Source organism: Alosa alosa, chromosome 18, assembly GCF_017589495.1.
Source record: "Alosa alosa isolate M-15738 ecotype Scorff River chromosome 18, AALO_Geno_1.1, whole genome shotgun sequence".
NCBI lineage: Eukaryota > Metazoa > Chordata > Actinopteri > Clupeiformes > Clupeidae > Alosa > Alosa alosa.
In genome coordinates, this window is record NC_063206.1 from 26,278,317 (window position 1) to 26,295,602 (window position 17,286).

General features: G+C 42.2%; 1 protein-coding gene across 2 annotated transcripts in view; it reads right to left on the reverse strand.

Moving 5' to 3' along the window:
- The window catches only part of eys (eyes shut homolog), a 217,745-nt gene that overhangs the window by 22,632 nt on the left and 177,827 nt on the right, over positions 1 to 17,286 (reverse strand). For both annotated transcript variants that reach the window (XM_048269098.1, XM_048269097.1), the window contains 2 exons: positions 12,189 to 12,297; positions 8,362 to 8,582 (listed from right to left, as the gene is read on the reverse strand). In XM_048269098.1, coding sequence (XP_048125055.1) covers positions 8,362 to 8,582; positions 12,189 to 12,297 — 330 coding nt within the window. The remainder of the gene's footprint in view (positions 1 to 8,361; positions 8,583 to 12,188; positions 12,298 to 17,286) is intronic.

A 17,286-nucleotide genomic window follows, 5' to 3' on the forward strand; every position in this document is an offset into this window, starting at 1 on the left:
GGTAACCAGTCTTACAGTACGTTGTGTTAAAAGTGTATAAACTGTGTGAAAGAGGAATTGGCTCCATTATTCATGGAGCTAGACAGCTTGTTCAGGCACAAGTTTAACTGACAAGAGTGATCATGTGGCAAGGCGCTCAATTATTGATGGTGATCTCATATTAAACAGTTTAAAAATGTATGGTTTGAATGATTCATAGAGGTGTATGCATGCTCCTCTCCACATTGTTCATGGCAACAAAAAGAGTCGTCACCTTTCCACTTTACATCACATTTACAACACGCTAGATTGAGCGTAATTTGCAATCAAATGATTGTGTGTGTGTGTGTGTGTGTGTGTGTGTGTGTGTGTGTGTGTGTGTGTGTGTGTGTGTGTGTGTATGTGTGCGTGCGTGTGCACATGCAGTGCAAAAATACATCTATGTAATACCTCATCAGTAATCACAGTCTGGGTCGTTATTATTAAGGATGAACACTGACAATCCAAGGCCAAAATCAAAGCACATGTAGTCAAGGCAATTTTGGCAACACTGTACAAAAACAACAACAAAACAACACTGAATCATTCATAATGGAATAAGAACTTACCCAAACTAAGTGCATGACTATCAAAATTGCATAACACAGTGTTAAACACTGAGTGAGTAACTCATGTCTGTCTTCACTCTTGTTAATGCAGAGTTCCTCGGCGGACTACGTAGGGACATTTATAGTTTCTAGTGGATTAACAAATATATGTCATCACCAACAACAGCAAAATGGCTTAAACATTGCACAGTATATTGTTGTGCTTAGCCTGACTGTATTAAAACACTGTGGGGTGGTGTTGTAGATGTAGGGTGGATGATGTTGCAGGACGTGTTGCAAAGTGACCTGGGACTGAAAAATGGATAGAGTGGATATCGACTGGTCACAACACTACAGATATCTCTGGCTACAAGACAGCATATCGACAAAACAGATTATTTTACTGTTAGTGAATCACCCAATTAATAGACCAGCAAGAAATCGGAAAGCGATAGAACTGTTTGTATTATATTGTAATGTATAATGTATGTAGAAATAATGTTGTATCAGACATAAATTGTTTATGAATAGATGCACTAAATACTCAATAGTGTGTTTATAATTGACTTTCATAAAGAGAAGAGAAACAAGAGATGTATTTAAACTACACATACCCATAAGGTACACAATTACTATCAATAATAGCTACAGTATCAGTGCCACGTGACTTATTGTACCACAATACTATCAGTACATCATAAGTACATGCAAAAACAGATACACATGGATGATCCATTTTCATTGAGGGGGTTAACATAGGGTAGGATATAGAATCTTTGGTAGGAACCGACACAAACAATGTGATGAGAATGTGTTAAAATTTCCCTAAAAGACCCACTCCGGCAAAAGTCAACATGTCCATTAGGTGTTTTTAATGTGTTACAAGACATATCATGAGCAAAATAAGGAGTAAATAGCTTAGTATTTGCAGTTTAGACGAGCAGTGTGTTAGTTGATGTTTCAGAATAACAAATCAGAACAGCCCCTCGTTGCATTACAACGGATGGAACCCAATCCTGACTGACGTGCATTAGCTCCTCATATTGGAGATGAGGCAGAGGAAGCAGAGAAGCATACAAGCTGTTTGAAGGCCTTGAAGGAATGCTTTTCATTAAAAAAGCCTTATGAATATGTATCTTTGAGGAACTAAGATGAGTTTTTAGGGATTAATCAATGGCTGGATTGCATCATTGATGAGCACATTCCAGGTTATCAGCTTTTGAACATACTGTACATGAGGGAAACTCAGTCACTAACTCACAAACAACCAGCGCTAGACATCGTCACATGAGAAATTAAAGTCGACTGACTAAATCCTCCAGAGTTCAGGAGGCTACGGCACTATGGCAGATTACAATTTGAGATAATCACAGCCTTCCAGCACACTCATCGGGGGTGTCACGGCACTCACAAAACATCCCCTGCCTCCACAAATTCCCTGATAAGCACTTGTAAGATTGTGTAATGTGTAATAATAAGAAGCACACAGTGGCTTCATATCAGTCACTTTAGTACTGGGTACTTTTGTCTGTAGTAGTCTTGTTTTGTATTTTTTATATTCTTAAACTTGTGTTTCTGGTAGTGGGATAATGGTGTCGAAGAGAGAATGTTTAGCCAGTAGCCTTGACAGGTGGCAGCTAGGGTGAGTGCCCCTAGGGGGTCACCACTCTGTAGTGAAGTATCTGGAATGCGAAGCAATCAAATCAACACTAGGCTAAGTGCTAATCACGTCCGAGCGCCCACTACTCCCAGCATCAGGGCGCTGACTCCTCTCCTGTTTACTGTACACAGCGTCTATAGCAACCACAAACACAAAACCATGGTAATTAGCAATGAAACACTAATGAACTACTCCGAGACTCGGTACCAAAAACAGATTTTCTTTTGGCTGTGGCTCAGTACACCTTTGTTCTGATTTTAAATAGCATTTCATTGGCCCTGCACTCCTAGTTTACACAATGACAACAACATTGAATGCAATGTAATCTAACCTAATCTTAGACCTTCTGCTAGGTATTTTTTTTTGGCAAAGACTCTTTTCCTGTTCAACAAGCTCCCTCCCGATGAGTGGATTTTAGTAAATCATATCTGAAAGTAAACTCTCCTCAAGCCAGTCTCCATTTGTCAGTGGGAAAAACTCCCAAAAACAGGGTTGCCATGCACTCACTGACAATTCTGACAGGCAGAAACACTAAGGGCACTAAATATGAAATGCGAGAGCAAAATGAGTTAAGTTTAGTCATGTTGGAACACATATTAATATGCTAAATGAAAGTGCTGCCCATGCAGTTACTAAATGCTTTTTCCTATAATACACTTGATAAGAATGTAACTGGACATTGAGCTTGCATATGGTTAAAGGAAAGTGTTGATTTTACCATTTGTCCAACTCCAGTGGGGATGCATGTTCACTACTGTTTGGAGTCACTTATAAATGTCCTTGTTTTTGTCATTAATGTTGTAAATAACTGTTGTAGAAATAAATGGCTGAAATGGCTTTAATGCAATATCTACACATACAGTATGTATACAGATGCCCATTACCAGCAACCACTCATCCAATGTTCCAAAGGTACATTCTGTTTACTAATCTGATATTATTTTAAAATGCTGAGAAAACATTGGAGAACCCTTTTGCAATTATGTAAGAGCATAATGTAATCTGAAAACTGCTGCCCTGATTAAAAAAAACAATACAACTGATCTCAGCTGGTAGTCTGTCTTTAATGGAGTGGAATGGAAATTTCTAAGTGACCCCAAACTTTTGAACGACAGTGTACACTGAGGCCATCATTAATATTTATAATGATCTGTGTTACAATTTGTTTGGGGGTAAACATGTTAGAGGTTTGAGCAATGAAGCTGCTGGAACTTTCTGTTTTTTGTCAAGATTGTTATCATTATTAACATTTTTACAACAAAAAATGCTGGGAAACAAAACTGCAAGGCATACTAGTTCTTTAAATGAGTTAATAGCCGTACACAGCCTGAAGGTAAGTGGCTATATTTTAGGCAGCGAAAATGCAGCATAAATGGGCTTTCTCCATTTAATGGCTGACTCAAAGATGGTGAACTTTTGTCTATTACACAAAAGGATGTGAACGTGGTTATGAAATTCATCCTTCATTAATGTTAAACGATGTATGTCCTAAAAGCCTCATAGAACAGAACAGGAAGAGGAAACATATTCCAGGTTAATGCACAACTAATGGCTTTTGATTCTTTTACTTTCCTAAATTGATTAACAGTAATGGACTTCTTACCAAGGGCTGAGCACATTAAGACTAATTGTATAGTGAAGAAATAGACACTTTCCGGCATGAGAAGATGGCGTATTGACTCATCACATTCATCACATATGGACATATCCTAATCAAACCCCCCCCCCCCCCCGGGCCTCAGGTCAACGGGGAAAATTGGACCAACTGCCGGTTAGGTAATCATAAATTTAAGAGTGATCACACAATCAAATGTCGTTTCTTACCATAAAACTTCAAATAATCGCCGAGTCCCTAAGAGACGCCTGTCTCTTTTAAACGCCTGGCGTGGCTACAGGTTTGGGTTAAAGGCCGGTCTCCAGTAGAGGCCTGGTCTGTTTTTTAGTTTCGGGTTGTATTTAATCTTCTAAAACCCGTCAGATCGTCTGTTTAAACATTCGCAATGACACGAAACCATTACAGAAAGGAGGTTACAGCAGTGTGAATTAGATGTTGCACGTCGTTACAAGCCGTCGCAAAGCATTCACATGTCTGGTCACAGTTGCAAGGTTTTAGAATGTTGCATCAAGTTGCTGCTCATCTCGTTGCGAATCTTGGGTGTGATTTGTTTACCATTGATACCATTTATACTTATGTTTACCATTTCTGCTGTAAGTGCATGTTGTGTGTGATGTCTGTATGCTACTGAGACCCTTGAATTTCCCCATGGGGATCAATAAAGTATCTATCTATCTATCTATCTATCTATCTATCTATTTGGGCTTAAGTACAGTATGGTGCAGACTGCGCACGTTATGATTAGATGGCATTAAAAGACTGCGGTGGGGAAAAGAGTTCCAAATTGTATAACTTTTTTTCCAATATGAACTATGCCTATAAGTCCGACTTCAATTCATCCCTTGTGTTTAAAATATGCGGATAGGCCGATGGTAAGCTTGTTTTTATGCTGGCAACAAAACCAGAACGGTTCGCAAACGTTATTCTTTATTCTAAATGCCATGGCGATAAAGAGAAAGAAGTCAGAAAAGGAATATACCTTAGACTAGGCTATATCAGAGCCCGTCTACGGACATTCTCTGGCTATATAAACTATTGAAATAGGTTAATGATGTAAAGTCAAGTGCGCTTCTATGGGACTGGTGTGTGCGCGCACAGTTTTTATTGATGAGTCGGAGTGGCAAGTGCTGCGCATAGTTGCAGTGGAATGTGGCTGCCCAGGGATTTATAAAACTTCTCACTCTTAGACCTACTCATACACGGCGGTGAAATGGCGTATTTAGCTGTCTAAATTCGAATCATATGCTGGGGGAGAAATCGTCGGACATCCATGATTATTTTGTTATTCAGCACCCCTGGTCAAAAATTTGTTCCCACGCGCCTGGAAGTAGGCTGTGATTTGAATGTAGACTGTCAAATTTGACAAATACAAAACGGGAGAAACCATATGGTTCATGCTCTCTCATGCTTTTTCATTCGTGCCGAAAAGGAGGGAGAATTAAACATTAAGCACGTTCCACTTTTGCATAAATAATTCCTGAACGGATTGGGTCAGGGCTGATAATGCAACTGTATTTGACAAAGGACCGATATAGGCTATTTGCTAGTGACAAAATATTTTTGCTTTAAGTGTGATACGATCTCTTTGTAGATTATGTTTAATTAAAACATGTTTCATCTGTTCTGGCTATCCCCGCTATTTGGATCTTACTGTATCTCACTCAATGAACAACATCTCAACACTAAATGAATGATGATCCGTAATTGTCATCAGATAGCCTAGTCATATAGGTAGACATTCAGTGTGTTTGAAATAATTAATTAGATAATATTTTCCATCTTTGCAAAGGAAAAGTTTTGTGTAAAGGGAATTAAAGGCCTGTCTCATATAGACGCCTGTCTCTAATAGTAGCCGGTGCAGTTTGGCGATTTGGGAAAATAAAAGCCCGGGCTATTATTTGGAGTTTTACGGTATTACCAGGGTCGGACTGGGAACAAAATTCGGCCCTGGCAATTTTCTCCTGGACCGGCCCACCACTGGACCGACGCCCCCCCCATAAATAACAAACACCCAGTAGGCCTATTATGCTGTAGCAACATTTCATAAACTGAACCCAAACATTAAACATTTACATTTTAGATCTATAGCCTATAATCACAATAACACGGGAGTCCGGGGGTGTCTCTGTCTCTAGGCAAGACAGTCTCATATTCTGTCTGTCTCACGTCATGTTACCACATGCATTAAACCATGTCACTGCTTATAAATAGGCTACTAAATATAGGCTACTGAACATGGACATCGTCATCGACAGAAATTACGTTTTGTGCCAACATGTTGTAGAAACACAACCACAGCCTTAATATGGTGCAAATCTCCTTTACTTTGGTTATAGTCCGCGATTCACATTAACTGTAGGCTATCACCACAAGTGTATAGCCTACTAAACGTTTTTGCCCAAGTTTGTGTGCCGTCATCACATTTTGCAAAATTAGGCTACCTTCGTTACTAACCTACCAGTTGATGGCCTACTTTTTACCTGCATCGACTCGCGAATCACGATTGATTGTGCATTTAACGTAACACTCGGTGGAGAGACTTCCACTTTCCAAGTTTCACTTTCACTGTCGTTGTGAGCTAAAAGGCTACTTTGAAGTTCCTTTTGAGTAGGATCAGCTCCAAAAATGAATGGATTTTCTTTAACCTGTGCTACACTTTTCCACCAAGTTGTGCGAAAATTGTAGACTACAATTGTTGACAGAACCGCACTACAGTAGCCTACATGGTGCAGTAAATGGAAGCTCTTGGTGACTAACGCCTATAAAAACAATATATTTATGTAATAAAACTAGACCTCTGGTTGCTGTTTACGCAGAAACTGTGATGATGTGAACACCAGCTAGCGGAGGGCACCTACTAGGCTACCATGCACTCGTAGGCTATATTTCCCCACAAACCTAGCGGCTGCTTGGACAAATCCACTTGAGGGGTTGGGCAGGGGGGCGCGATTGTAACACACACTGAATCTGTCATGAAGAGGCCAAAATGATTGACCTGTCACCCCCCAAGCCAAATGGATGCAACTGCATTTATAGGCTAGGCCTATAGACCTCTCCAGAATAAGTCCCGCCTCCTAACTTCCGTATCCATCCAACCTTCGGTCGTCAAATGTCTATGGGAAATAACATGGCGTTTTGAAAGATCGTACCTGTCAAACTCTGTAGGTGACAAAAGAGAAAAAGCTGGTGGGCAGATTGGCCTACACACTTCTGCCATCTAGTTTCCACTGGATTTTTTGATTTTCGGTGCCGTTTAAGTAGTATAGTCTATAGTATACTACTTAAACGGCACCGACAATCAAAAAATCCAGTGGAAAGTAGATGGCAGAAGTGTGTAGGCCAATCTGCCCACCAGCTTTTTCTACTTCGCTACTGACTGATGTTTTACCGGTATGATATTTCGAAACGCCATGTTATTTCCCATAGACAATCGACGCCCGGAAATTGGATGGATATGGAAGTTACGGAGGCGGGACTTATTCTGGAGAGGTCTATGCCTACATATGGCTCTGGGTGGACCGGCCCACCGGGCATTTGCCCGGTTGTACAGATTACCAGTCCGAGCCTGCTTATTACAGTGTTTCAATCCCTGCTGTCACTACCATTTGCTGTGCAGCTTCCTTATCACTCACAAACCTCTCTTATGCTGCTAGCATGGAGAGCTTCATTAAATGTACAATAGCATGTACCTTTGCATGCACAATCGACTGTTTGGGTCTTTAGTTTGTTTTATTTAATTCAGCTTGTTGTTTCTCACAGTGCTCTAGTTGTTCATTCTTTGCTCTGTGGCGTTCACACACGGTCCTGGTTCTCTAAATGGTAAACAAACAAACAAACAAACATCATGGCTTGGATATAGACAATTCTAGCAAATCAATATAAAGCTTCGGGTGCACGGAGGAGAGGAATGTAATCTGATTGGCTGTTGAGCTCATACTGTATATTAACAACCTTTTGTGACAACAAAACTAAATTGTGTACTTTAAGTAAGGGATAATGTATAGAACGCCGGTCATTTTTGGGAAAATAAGTCCCGACAGGGCGAACTTGCTTCGGGGCTGGATGCAATTCGGGGTCTTGCTTCGCCCTGGAGGGACTTATTTTCCCAATAATGACCGGCGTTCTATACATTATCCCGCTTATTATACGGCTACTTGCCAAAACGGAAAAATAAACTCCACAATATGTCTCTATACATTATTACAAATAGTTCGCAACACACGCTGAACTTGAATCAAACGTTCTTTAGAACACAGCTGATCAACCGTCTGCCTTCACTTTTGAATGCAAATCTGTTGCCATTGACAGCGGTCATTATTTACAGGTCCTTAGACGAAAATAATGACAGGTAGAACTTTTGGGAAATCCCATTCAAGTCAATAGAGCGTTCTACTTGCATTGTGAAGAGCTGTATAATAAGGGTGTCTTAATACGGTGAGCACTCATACCTCTGTGAAGACCCCAGGAAAGACCCATCCCCAGCTCAGGAGCGTTGAGTGAGGTGATGGACGGTATCCTACCTGACACATGTGCCGCCGTTGCGGCAGGGCTGGTGTTGGCAGACGGAGGCGTGACAGTTGAGTATGTTGCGGCCGCGCACGGCCTCTCCAGCCACGTCCAGCTCCCTGGCATTGACCTGCAGCTCGCGGATGCAGCCCACAAAGCCGGGGAGCCGGCCGGCCTCCACGTGCAGCTCGGAGAGGGAAGGCACGCCGCCCAGAAATGTCGGCCCCAAGGCCACCTGGGACGTTTGGAGCACATGCAGGCACACACACAGACACGTAAGCATGCATGCACACACACATACATGTACAAACAGACACACACACACACACACACACACACACACACACACACACACACACAAACACACACACACACACACACACACACACACACACACACAAAGGAATGTATATTGATTTTTGTGGACTGTATACTGTGAACAACAATGTACAAGGACACACAAATGCACACATCTTCTTTTCACATCTTCTTTTCTTTTCTTCCTTTCTTTTCCTTTTTCTCTGATTGCCTACATTCTGTAAAGCGCCATGATACTGTACATGTGTAATGTTTTGGCGCTCTATAAGCACAATAAATTGAAATTGAAATTGACAATGGCAGACACACAGAGTATACAGTGCACACCTTTACACATACAGAGAACTATGGTCTTCAACCACCTACAAACATTACACTTTACAAAGCAGTAAGAACCAGGTCTCACTAACACAAAGAACGGACCATAGACTACAGTACAGTCTATGGAAAAGACTTCAAACACAATACAACCAAACTTCAGTATTTCTGCACCACATTTCTACAGCCCAGTCCTCAACAGCACTCTTCTCCTCCTTCATCCATATTCTATAAGATTAGCAGGGAATGTAATGTGTTTTCAATCGTATAGGAACTCCATTTTAGCTCTGAGATTGCTGTCTGATGGGAAATGGCTTTGGCCCCTTCCCTCTATCATATCTCTGTCATTGATTCTCAATCTTCTCCCCAGTTCATTTCTCAGACAGCCTGCTGAGGCACCGCTGCCCCCATATCAGCTGGATTCAGCGCTCCCATGTTCTGGCGTGGGTGGCAGAAGTGTACAGGTTGCAGTGTTGATGTTTGATGTCACTCACTGTTTTGTTCACTCAATCATTCAGCTAGTTTGGGGAATGAGGTCTAATAGGGACAACAATGCACTTGCTTGTTGTTCAAAGTTGGCTTTAGTCCTGACAAGGTCTTGTACATTTCATCAGGGAAAGTGCTGCCTTAGTACTTCTTGCAGCCAGCTGCATAGTAAGACCCATACAGTATTCTCAAAGTATTGCCATATCTAGTAGCATCAAGACATATTTAGACGACTATCCTATAGCATGTTAATTGAGATGAATGGAGTTTGGCAGGTACCTAGACTATATGGCCTATTTGGAGGTACATACAGTAGTGTATACTGCAAAGTGATCCACATTCAACTTGTCATTGTGAGTTCAAAAATATGTGGCAAGGAAATTTAACCAATAAGCCCCAAAAGGTCATAGGTTCCAGTGATTTTAAAACAGCTAAGGGGCATTGTTAGGCACAATGAATGAAATTGTGTGCTTTTCTAAAATGTCATATTCATTTTCATAAAATGAAGACAATAAAGATGAAATAATTTGTTCATAAATAATCATTCTCCCACAAAGAAGTATAGCATAATGGTTGCCTAGAAATGTAGAGACACAGCAGCTATGACAAATGTTGCGTGACGCAGTGATCAAGAATGTAATTGGGTCAACGTGAATGGTATTTTAAAATGGTTTTAAACGCAATTCAGCAATTATAATCATAATGAAGGATCTGAAAGTGAAATTTTTTCATCAAAACATTTTTTTTTTATCACTGTACAGCGATCACGCATCTACTCTCAAAGTCCTTTAGAGAATTAAATATGATACAAAGATAAATCAGCAGTGTACAAGCAAACATTTCATGTGAAAAATAACCTTTGCCAAGGTTTCCCAGCAGGGATACTGGTTATTAATTGTGTCGATAAGATTGCATCAGTAACCAGCTTTTACTGGTTGCCTTGGTAAGCAACATCAGAGATGAAAGATTCTTCAGTCAAAGATTGAAACTTCAATGCCCTTTCCTCTGATTGAGAAGAATTGTTGTTTTATTTTTCATTTGAGCTCTACTGAGTGTGTCAGCCAGGACCTCTTATGAGGCATTCTGATTATCTCAGAAACAGATAGACACATCATCTCATGTTCTGCTGAAAAGGATCTTATGTGCATAATCTTGTGCTTAAGTTGTCTAGGATCAGCTCCGCTGTGCATTAGCGTGTATTGGTGCACTATCGTGTATTTGCTGAATCGACATCATTGACTCTGGAGGGCCAGGACATTGTTTGACTAAATATTCTCTGGTCTATTCACCATCTCACCGCATTAAAGGGACACCAGGCAAGCCTGATGCTTTTTCTCTACGAAACTCCCCCTCGCTCGGTCTGAAGCTCTTTTCCTTTTCTTTGCATCTTCCGTCAAGGGTTTTCGCTGCTTCTTCGCCGCTCTGCCATTATACACACGCTTGCAACAATCGCTAGCGCTTCGCTAGCCTCCCTCTGTGCTGTGGATGCAGGATGGAAACTGAAACTGCTTCGGTCGCCGGGTACGATACACTGAACTTGCAAGCGGGATATTCTTCCTACAGGCAGTAGGGGCGGGCGAGAGAGTCTTCATTCGCCCTGTAATGAGTCATTTAACCATATACCGACTTACGAAGATAAGTAATTAACACGAAAACGTTGCCTGGTGTCCCTTTAAGACATGTAAAGCCATTAGTTAATGAGTCTGACCATTTTGTCTTTAATAGGCAACATTAAACAGGGAGTCTCTTTTTTGGATGCGCGGCCTCGCGGTCACGTGAGGACCTCTGCAGTGGCCCTAACACATAGCCGCGGTGGAACTCGGTGCTGCGCTCTACTCTCTGTCCTCTGATATTCCACTTGAAAGCATCTGATTCTATCTACAACTAAAAAGGCCCGTGGTGAAATTCCCGGTAATTAGGATCACTATGATGAGCCAATTATTTTCTTAGAAGCAGACAGGGGGAAATCATCAGGCCCCACGTTCCTTTGAGGACACATACATTTCAATTTCATATTATTGTTCCCATTCTATATGGCGGTGGTGGTGGTGGTGGTGGTGGCGGCGTAGGGGCTTTTTTTCTTATTATGGAAATGAATGGCATGTGGAAATAAATAGCATGTGTGTTAGATCAATAAACAAAGTCAGTCCCCCCAGAGTCCATCATCACTGTGGCTATGAATGCTAAGTTCAGCCGTGGCTGAAAATTACTTCATGCTCAACACAGAGCACAGTAACATCCCTGAGGATGCAAGCCTGTCTATGTGTCTCTATGTGCCCGCCCACCGCACACACACACACACACACACGCACACACACACACACACACACACACGTCTGACATGTGGCACAGTGCAGCGGAGGTATTCAAAGTGTATCAATGCAGTGTGACGCCACACAAGCGATGCTCATCATACACATACACATACACACACGCACACACACACACACACGTCTGACATGTGGCACAGTGCAGCGGAAGTATTCAAAGTGTATCAATGCAGTGTGACGCCACACAAGCGGATGGAGGCATCATACACATACACATACACACACACGCACACACACACACGCACACACACACGCACGAACGCACGAGCACACACAGGCACGCATACACGCGTCTGACATGTGCCACAGAGCAGCGGAGGTATTCACAGAAGTCAATGCAGTGTGACGCCACACAAGCGATGCTCACTGAGATTACAGCAGGCCTTTACCTCTGACACTGGGTGGGAGAGGTACTCTCTCTGCTGGATCGCCGTCCCATTATCTACGGCTACTTCAATCATACACAAGCCCACACCTCCCGTGACAGGCAGCCGATATCTGTGAGGGAGGGAGAGGGAGCGAGAGAGAAGCAGAAAAAAGGGAGTGAAAGTGGGAGAGAGAGAAACAGAGAAAGAGAATGAAAGAGAGAGAGAGATAGAGAGGGGGAGAGAGAAAGTGGGAGGGAGAGAGAGAGAGAGAGAGAGAAGCAGAAAAAAGGGAGTTAAAGTGGGAGAGAGAGAAACAGAGAAAGAGAATGAAAGAGAGAGAGAGATAGAGAGGGGAGAGAGAAAGTGGAGGAGAGAGAGAGAGAGAGAGAGAAGCAGAAAAAAGGGAGTTAAAGTGGGAGAGAGAGAAACAGAGAAAGAGAATGAAAGAGAGAGAGAGATAGAGAGGGGGAGAGAGAAAGTGGGAGGGAGAGAGAGAGAGAGAGAGAAGCAGAAAAAAGGGAGTTAAAGTGGGAGAGAGAGAGAGAGAAAGAGGAAGAGAGAGAGAGAGACTGCATTAGAACATTCAGCATTCACAATGAATCCGTTTAAGCATGAAAATGATGCAGCCGTGGCGAGGGGGAGTGGAGACTCGGTAATGGAGATTGTACTGCTGCCCGCCCCGCCATTCTCAACACACCGCTTGCCGTGCCGTTCAGCAAACTCACATCCAGTCATGGTGCAAATCACAGGGAGCTATTCCATCCCCTCCCTCTCACTAACCTGTTGATGGGAGAGGGGATTTACAAAGACAGAGTGCGTCTGAGTGGTATTTCGCATGCTTGACCATTTACAGGCAATATAACCATCTGCCGAAGATTAAATAGCTTTTAGAGTGGACTCCAGGTAGTCTACGTCTATACAATTTCATGCCCTGTTAAGAATGCCTTATGTGCATAGACTGGCAAAGCCTGTAAGTAACTCATCATGTTACGTACCTGCTGCTGTGATGTTTATCAAAGGTTGGGGTGTATATTTTGTGATACATTACTTTTTTTTAAATGCAAGCCAGCCTAACACCTCTCAGTGGATAGTGGGCGTCGTCTCCTGAATCCAGGTTTCCAAATGCAGCATGATATTTCAAAGAGGCCATTTGATGTTTCCCTCTCTTGGCAGCTTAATGCAAGTTTCCACAGTGATGCCATTAGGCTGGTTGAGGAATCCACTGTGCACATCCTGACATGTCTCTTGAAAACCCCAAACAACATGTTATTTTCATGGCTCTCCGTGAGGGGGAGGAGAAATAGCTGAATATTTTATCAAGTTAATATTAAATCATCTAGAAGTGACATCCCAATATGATTTTCCCAACAGATGTGCTTCATTGCTGGACTAGTAGGGTGGCATATGAGGAAGATGTGTGGATGCACTATAGAGACTATTTTAAGATGGGCTCAGATTCATCATAACGCATTGATGATTCATTTGGAAAACAATTATTAATGGACAGGAAATCTAAAAAAATCTTTCAAAACCAAATCGAGGCGGAGGGCAGAAGACCAATCCTGTGAGATTAGTATGAATAGCCGTGTTGTGGTCGATGAAAACGGAAGGCATTCCAAGGCATCAAAAGTATCTGACATCAATTTGCGCCAGAGGAAGCGGTGCCGTATGGGGTGTGGGGCACGCTGTGCAAGACTGGCCTGTAATTGTCTAAGAATGTCCGCATCCGTTGCTTCAGCTCCCTGGATAATGAGTGCCTGAGCTGTGCTAGCCCTGCAGGACGCACCAGGTGCAGCACGTTCCCCACTAGTGTTAATTTTGTCACCTATTTTTAATTTAGTCTTAGTCTTAGTCTTGTGACGAAATGTCCTTTTTAGTCTTTGTCATATTTAGTCATTCAAATATAATTTTTGTTAGTCAAGTTTTAGTCGACTAAAAGTCTCGTCATTTTAGTCTAGTTTTAGTCAAAAGAAAACTAAAGGTATCTTAGTCTTAGTCAGTTAGTTAGTCTGATTTTTTGTTTTGTGTTCACAGGGCTACTCGTCTGTTTTAATTACTCATTCTGATTTTTTGTCAGTCAGTATGTTTACATGCACAGGTAAGTCGAGCTACAGTTATAGCTCGGCTGGGATTTGACCATAGACTTTCATGACTTAAGGCCCGTACACACCGAGTCCGATTTTTCTGACGAAATATTTGCACGAAATTACGCAGCCTATTAAACACATGCATTCGTATTAGTCTGTACACACCGAGGACGAAATTCGTTGCGATTAAAAACATTTTCGCAACGGTCTTATTTCATGCGAAATTTCGCATGCGAAAAAGAGCTGTTGACCAATCAAATAATGATTTTGCAGGGTTCCATTGATGTCACAATAGAACGACGAGCAGAAAAAAAGCTGATAGATTGGGTGATTCTACTGCTCACGATGACTAGTCTCCTTAATAGGCCTATATGCCAAAGTTACAAAGAGTTTACGTTACAGTAGACTCTCTCAGGTGTTCAAGAGTACTCCTGACGAACTTCTTACATAGTGCGAACTCCTTACAGACAGCTTTCCCCACTTCTAACCACCGTCCCATTTTAAACTCAACCAAAAAGAATGAAATCTCACTACAGCAGTGAACAGAGGGCTTCTCACTGCACATATTTGCAATGAAAAAATACAACATGCATTCATGGAAATGGAAGTTTTAAGAATAGGTCATGATAGGCTATGCTGCTGACAACAGCATTATGTCCAGGGTTACCGTAATTTTGCCTCACATTTCCTGGTGCGTTAACTTTGTTTTATGCTTCATAACTGAAGTAGCCCAATGTGGAACTCTGAAAAACTTTCTGTGGATCTTATAAAGGTAAGCTAATAACTGGTAGGCTATCATTATTAGCTTTTGCTGTGTGTTGGATCATCATACAAGCTGATAAATTTTTACCACTTGTTGCAGCAGTGCGATTTTATCCCATGCTCATTTCTACAGGCTGTCTCTGCCTCTGCTCCTTAGCAGATACATTTTGGCGTAGCCTACGTGTGAAATGGTTTCGTGAGATGTACATGATATAGGCTATGGCCGTTTTATAGTGTGTTGGCGTATAGATTTTGGCATGTAACATTTTAAATGAGGCCTTGCCTATCCTACAACTTGTTAGGCTACACCAGTCCGCCCAAATGGCATACCTCGAGTCCAATATGCGGGCACCCCTGGCTGCAGCTTGCAGATCGGGGCTGGGCTCAATGTGGGGCAGAGCGCAACGTTGAGCTCAGCCCAAAATCACCCGGACTCGGAGTTCAAATTTTTCTCAAGGAAGAATGCTTAACTTTATAAAAGCGTATGCTCCTTAAACTGGTTACATGCTGCTATTCCGACATGCCGCTACTTAGACATTGGCGTCTAATTGTCGAAGTGGCGGCATTAACATTCATTTTCAAGCGTCCCATTACTGCGACATTTTTTTTCCATTGTCGGAGTAGCGACACTTGACCTTTTTTTACAACGTCCTGCCATTCCGACACGAGTGTCGTAATCAGGATTTTTCAACGGAGTGGACTATTGCGAAGTAGGCCGAGGGTGGGCCTTTATTTTTTTATTTCCAATATGGGCAGTATAGCCTAGGCCTACAGTAATCCCAACTTTAAACAACACTCGATTTCATCACAGCTCAGATGATTCATGGCAAAAAACAATAAAAGGCTACATTGATAAATAACAGGGGCAACAGGATTGGATTCTATAATGGCCTACGCACAATAACTTCAACCGAAAGGTTAGTCACGTTTCTAAGCGCCACCCTTAGAATAGCACAAGTAGAATAGACAAGGGATGGCCGTAAACTTTAATTTCCCCAGCACCTCTCAAGCCAAGGCTATAATCTGTTTCAAATCTTGATGATTTTATGAGTTCTCCCTGCTTACTGAAAGTCGCTGTGTGAACCTGCGTGACGTGAGTGCGAAATAGAATGCGAAATATTAAAATAATCGCATCGGACTTGGTGTGTAGCCTACACTTTGAGTGCGAAAATTTCGCACACAAATTTTTCGCATTGAGAAAAGCATAGCAACATGCTAACACATTCGCGCCGCGCACCAGAGCGTTTAAGTGCACGTACCGACACGGGAGAGGTATGACTCAACTCGTGAAAGTTAAGGTAAGAACATATATTACTACTGACATTGGGTGGCGTGTTCCTTTAACAAAACAAGCCATAAGTATGCCATCATGAACACACTAATCAGTTTTAAAGAAAAACGAGGTGACCAATTCAACAAAGATAAAGGCAAGGCAGTGCAGCAATGGAGACAGACACAGTACAATAAAAAGATGAGGAATTATCTACATTTTTCTAGCTCCTGTATCTTTCAAAGAAAACAATAATATGCAGGGGAATTATAGTATAGTATGGGTATTTTAGTTTCACAACTATCATTATTGCTTTGGATAAGTCTCCACGTTGGTAGTTTAAGCAATGAAAGCAATTCCAAGCCTTGTTGATAATGTCGGCATGTACCTCACTACCTGTCTGCCTCATTAAGTGTATGTCAGTAACTCTCGACTCCATGTCTTAATTGTCTTGTCTTAATTTGAAAAGGCTTTGATGCACACATTTCCCCCTCTCTGTTGTGTCTCCTCTTTTAATGAGCTATTACAACTCCTCTATTGTTGAGGAACAGGGGGGGACATCTCCAGGAGATGCTCTATATGGGTCGAGAGACGGCCAAGGTGGGGTGGTCAAAATCAACGCAGCGCGCTCGCTCCTCAGCTCCACTGTCTGTTGTGATGATTGCAGGCTCTCTTGTCGAGAACAAAATGGGGTTTCTCTCCTTTGCCCGCCAGATGCGAGCAATCAGGGCAATCACCATCATGCTAATTTGGTAGCAGCCTTATGGGACACTTCCCCGAAGGCAATCAAAGCCCTGCAACTTCAGGTGCGACTAATTACAGGTTGGGCGAGCTCTTCGGACTCCACCACATACAGATTGGCAAATTAATAGCGACCCACCCACCCATAGCCCCCCGACTCACACATGCACCTTCCCATAACACGACGCGCGTGTGGAATGCAACCTGATGTGTGTCTTCTCTGTTTGAGTGATGAAGCACAGCTTCACTACATCCTATC